The sequence below is a fragment of the Alligator sinensis genome, unplaced genomic scaffold (genome assembly GCF_000455745.1).
Source record: "Alligator sinensis unplaced genomic scaffold, ASM45574v1 scaffold74_2, whole genome shotgun sequence".
Taxonomy (NCBI): Eukaryota; Metazoa; Chordata; order Crocodylia; family Alligatoridae; genus Alligator; species Alligator sinensis.
Genome location: NW_005841931.1, coordinates 2,435,420 through 2,440,877, shown reverse-complemented (window position 1 = coordinate 2,440,877; position 5,458 = coordinate 2,435,420). Strand labels below are relative to the sequence as shown.

General features: G+C 41.6%; 1 protein-coding gene across 5 annotated transcripts in view; it reads right to left on the bottom strand.

The window, feature by feature from the left end:
• ATP6V0A4 (ATPase H+ transporting V0 subunit a4) overlaps window positions 1-4,105 on the bottom strand; it is a 57,044-nt gene extending 52,939 nt beyond the window's left edge. For 2 of the 5 annotated variants that reach the window (XR_003093034.1, XM_025198881.1), the window contains exons 1-2: window positions 3,911-4,104; window positions 927-1,053 (exon numbers count right to left, since the gene is read on the bottom strand). Coding sequence is in view for 4 of the 5 variants with exons in the window: in XM_025198881.1 (XP_025054666.1) it covers window positions 927-1,037 (111 nt within the window). In the remaining variant the exon portion in view is untranslated. Of the gene's footprint in view, window positions 1-926; window positions 1,054-3,910 lie in introns of all 5 variants that reach the window. The other 3 variants (XM_006019556.3, XM_025198882.1, XM_025198883.1) reach the window with 2 other exon arrangements.
• Between the last annotated feature and the right edge of the window lie 1,353 nt (window positions 4,106-5,458).

Genomic DNA, 5,458 nt, shown 5'->3' with positions numbered 1-5,458 from the left:
ACAGATAAAAAGCAGTGAAAAGTGACCCTCAGTGGCGCCCTCTTGATCTCCAACTTGACCAGCACCCGACCTGTCCAGCCAGAAGGACCAGCCGGCGACTCCCTTCTGGAAGATAACACCACACTGAAAGAAGCCTCAACGACAGACTCCAGCACCTGTGGGATAGGCATACCTGACTCTTGTAGCTTGCTACTGTGTGTGTGTGTGTGTGTGTGTGTGTGTGTGTGTGTGTGTGTGTGTGTGTGTGTGTGTATGGAAGGACCAGCCCCAAGGTTTATGATTTAACTCATTACAGTGTTTCAATCTGCCTAATAAACCAGAATTTTAAGGATCCCGAGTTGGACATTTGTAGCCAACAGCCTCATAGAAATATTTTATAGTTTTATCATTGGACATTTTAACACCTGATGAAGTTTTTGCCCTTGTGTAGCACTCTTGTAGATACCCACTTTAGAAAATCACCAAAAGGTGACAGGGACATTCAAGGGGAGGAAGTTGGGAAGAGATTGATTTTAAGGACAGTATTATTTTTATCCCCCATTTACAGAAAGGGAAATGAGGGGCACTGGGAGTAAGTGATTTGTTCAGGGAGACGCGTGTGGCAAAGCTGGGGAATGAACCTTATTTTTAAGGACAACCACATTTATAATGGCTTTTTAATAATGGAAGGAAAGCAGTGTTGCCTACTGGATAGAAATTTAGGGTCTGTTCCTAACTCTACTAGTCTGCTGGATGCCCTTGGGTGTGTCCCTTCACTTCTCTATGCCTCAATTTTGCCTTGTTGACACAATGGCGCTAACAATACTGACCACCTGTGTCAAGTGCTTCGAGATCTACTAGTGAGAAAGCACTGCATAAGACCAGGTATGTGATTGTCAAGAACCTTCCTCCCACCATTCCTCCCCAAGGACCTTAGACCTACTTACATCTCTGAACTGAACCAGCCCCAGCTCTCCAAGTTCTGCCACACAGCAATACGCAGCCTCCACCTGGAGAAATAGCTGAGTCAAGCACATCTCCTCACTCCGAAAGGCCATCTTGCTCGTGCTGGTTCTGCAAAGATATTGTTATGGGGAGGGGGTTAGAGACTGCTTCATGCCACACCTCAAAACACCAAATGCTGCAGAAACATGGTCTTCCTAAGCCGGAAGGATGAGAGCTAATCGGTGGGCATCCAGCATACCACTCGCCTCTGGGCATTAAAAGTCTCTAGCAAAGCTTGGGGGCATTTTGGTACAACATAAGGAAAGGCAATAGTTGAACTGGAAATAGCTGCAATCACGACTCAGCTATGGGGTGGCGATGGCCAAACCCCATCCAGCCTTCCACAGGGCTGCTCTAACTTCATGGTGGCTGTGTGTGGACCATGCTGCAACCAGACTGGTGAGAAAATAGAGCAGTGCTGCTGTACACCACCCTCTAGCATACCCAGACACTTGTTCCTAGGGGCAGGGAGTGCAGGGCTATGTCAGCGAGAGACACTCCACTTTATCCTAGAGGATCCCTGGCTTGCGGGGGTAATTCAGTGGATTCCCATGCCTCCTCTCCTGTGGTATAAGGGTGGTATAAGGGGATTTACTGCAGCCAATGGTCAGGGCCCCTGGATACAATCAAAGGGCTTTTTACCTGAGTTAGTCATCAAGAGCAAGACTTTGGGAAAACCAGATGGACCTAAGGATGGACTTTGTTTCTCACCATTTATACCCTTCCAGAGAGAAAATCCAGGGTGTAAGGAATTCCAGAGTGGGTGAGCCTGGGAAGGAAGCCCCTCCACCCATCCTCTATTTCCTTATAGTTTTCTCTTTCCAGTCATTCTCCTCCTGGTTGCTACAGTCAGGAAGACCCCTGAGAGCAAAGAACAACCCCAGTGTTTGATGTGTACAGCATCACCCGCAGAGGTGGAAGAAACACTATGGCACTGCAATTTGAACAGGATTCTTCACACACCGCCACAACCAGGTAGACCATCAGAAGTGGGGTGAGGAATGAGCATGAGCGCACACTTGTCATTAGGACACTGCATCCTCTCTTCTCTCTGTGCCTGGCGTGGAGTTACATCCCCAACATGTGGGTGAGTAATGTATTTTGGATGCCGAGTCTCTGAAAGACTGAATTTGTCAGGGGCATGCACAGAACAGCGATGAACTGACAGACCTGATCACTTCTTCCATTAGGCTTGAAACTAGACAAGTAAAGGAGACAGGTCTGTTTGTTGTCAGTTTCGCTCACGCTTTAATTCAGCTGGATTTGGATGGAGAGCGCAGCACGGGGAATTGTTTCCACCACAAAAGGAAAAACCGTTTTCATTCCAATTAGAATAAACTACTTCTTCCACTATTTATATTAAATATTTGGCTTTATAGAACATACTTTCTTTCATAAAGGGCTATTGGCAAAATTAGGCACATGCAATAACACACACCAAAATGCACATGCCCTTCTACACTTGCTTTGTGCATGTTGTTACCATTATTTACACTGGGATACTGCATGTGTTAATTGCCACTAACTAATCAGTCATGCACGTTATTATCTAATTTGCATGTATATGCACAGAAATTGCTTGCCCAGATAAAATACACAAGCGGACACATTATCTGCTTTCATTTAATTTTGAAAATTCATTCCCAAGCGTACATTTTTAAACCAAAACTAACTGTACCTAATGACAGAGGTGGGGAAGGAAATTGTCCCTAATCTGCTAGGTTTTTTTCAACCTGGCTTCACAATGCTTAGTCTCACTAGCTTGGCATGTGTTCAGATCGCCTCATTCTTTAAAGTGCTAAGGCCATTTTTAGAAAGGAAAACCAGAAACTAGTAGATTTTTACAAAACATGCTAATGGTCTATGGTACACATAGCCATTGCAGTCAATGTTTTGTATTTAGGCAATTCATGTCCTTTTTCCTCTGAGCTTGAATAGCTCACTGTGCTTGTCTGCTCAGTAGTTTAAAGGTAGAGAAAATGAGACATATGATAACGAGTAGCTGCTAAAGTAAAATATATCAGCTATCAGTATTATGTACTTGAGACTTTGCCAATTTTCCAACAAAACCTTTTTTCATCAGGCAATGCCAATACCTAAGACCTGAAAGAGCTCACAGAAAGGGTTGGATTTTTTCAAGTGATCCCATTTGAATTTTTTTTTAAATTTATGATTATCCCATTTCAAGTTTTCAAATCAAATGGTTTTACATTTTAAATAGAAACAACTTTTAGTCCTAAATTTTTAGTCATCTTGGGCAAAAAGTGTTTTTTTTTTTAATTAAAGATCAAAATCCAACAAATTGTAATGAAATTATTTAAACAACATGTTTCTATTCATCTAAACTGATTTTTTTTTCCAGTCAATCATTTGTGAACATAAAAATTGAATGTTTGGACTGATTTGGAATGGGAACATTTTAAAAAATCTTGAAAATTCTCGTGGGATGGAAAAGCCACTACCCTCTCAACTCCCATGAACTTACCAGACATTTCTCACTTAATTTACCTGCTCTTTTATTAATATTGTATATATCCCAAACTGAATTTGTCAGCTGTCTATATCTCTGGCTAATTCAGTATCCTTCTCACCTCATTTTCCATTAAATTATTCAGCTAAACAAGCATTCACAGCTACTCCATTTGTTCTCTTCCAAGAGTACCAGGGGATGATAAGAATCTACCAGAATTGAAATGTAATAAAACTCAGTGCTGCAAGAGTTATTTCTTGATTTTTTTCATTAAGAGAATAGTACCGTATCTCAACTCTCAATCATCAATTAATATTGCACCAGCCACTTCCTTAATAAGGGAATAAAACATGTCCTATTGACTCATTTGATTTCTATTTTCAGCAATGAAAATGTTGAGTTTTGGCTTAGCTAACTCAGTTCCTCATGTAAGATAACACAAATGACTGCTCTTACCTGCTTCACCTGCTTTTTATGTAGTCTGAAGAACTCTGGAACTACTTCTACCTCAACTGCTCAACTGAGAAGCAAACGACAGACTGAACTTAACTGTTCTTTCTTTATAGGTGGCATTAGAAGTTGTTTTTTTTCTTTTCAGTGCTGAACTGGTCTAGACCAGAGAAGAGAGACCCATTTTGTCCTAAAACAATCAGTGAGCAGAATGGATCAGGAGCTGCCTGGCTCTGTCTAAATCTTTCATGTCAGATCTCTGACAAAGGTTGGCTGTGCCGCATCTGCATACAGTGTTGTGATTAATAACAAATCGGCCATGCCTGCTTGCACAGCCAAGGTGCTCTCAAACGAGTACAAACTTCTGCAAGGTGATGTACGCTGAGCTCAATCAGCCAGTAAATACTCATGTGCAAATATTGGTTAAAGAAATAGCAACTACCAGGAAACAAAAACCAGTAAGCTGTTTTATGCACAGCTCTATTCATCAGGTATAAAACAGAGACAATATTGTAAATCAAACAGGACAAGAGAAAGAGCCATGACTTTCTTCCAGGCAAGCTGTTGCTATCATCATACTGTGAAATACAGAATCACACTAAGGGGGTACTACCACAAAAGGAAGGTTGGGTTTCTAATAACAAATGCTGATTTGGGGGTCTTTATTTTTGATTGATTTAATGGAATGGGAGCAATGTGATGAGAAAGGATGATTTATAGTCCTTACCCCACTTCAAATACTAAAGTAAAGGACTAAGAGTAAAATCCTGGCTCAGTTGAAGTCAGTGGCGAGCCTTGCATTGATGTCAATGGATGTCACGTTTCCACATGGAGACTATAAGACCTTCCTTTTCCAACAGAGCAGCTAAATCACAGGCAGAGACCGCGTAAGCTATCCAAGAGGAGTCGGTATCACGTCCAAACTAGGGCCTCTGCCCCAAATTCACTCTTTTAGCATTAGCCAACCTTTTGCTGAAAGCTGATGTAAATATTTTTTCCAAAATGGCATTATTATCTCACTAGGTAAGAGTCTGCTTAACATTATTCAGAGAAACCAGGCTCATTTAATTTAGGTAAGTAGCAACTTAATATCTTTCCCCTTTTCTGGATACCAAGCCCAGTGTAAATAGGGAGGCAGTGGTCATGCAGAGACAATCTATTCTGGTCTTTCTCTTGACTGAGCTCAAAAGCTAAAAGACACAGCTGGACCAGGAGAGTAAACAGACATCTTAGCAGAAACAAAGAGCTTTCTAATATAAAAGGCCTATAGTTTCAAAAACTCCTTGTGCTTTGGAGGGCCTCAGATTTTAGTTTCTGGGCTAGAAAGGGAGGGAAGGGAACAAATTGCTGACCAGTTGAGTACCCCTACACTGACTCAGCCGAAATCATGAGTCAGCTTTACCTTTCCTAACCTTTGAACCTAGAAACTATGCTAATCATGGCAGTGGCCTGCTTCATGCCTGTTTAGCATGTGATTTGCTCTTCTCTTCTATACTGTATCTGTGAGTTTTACTTTTTAATTAGATGACAAGAACTGGGAATGGCCACTGTTGA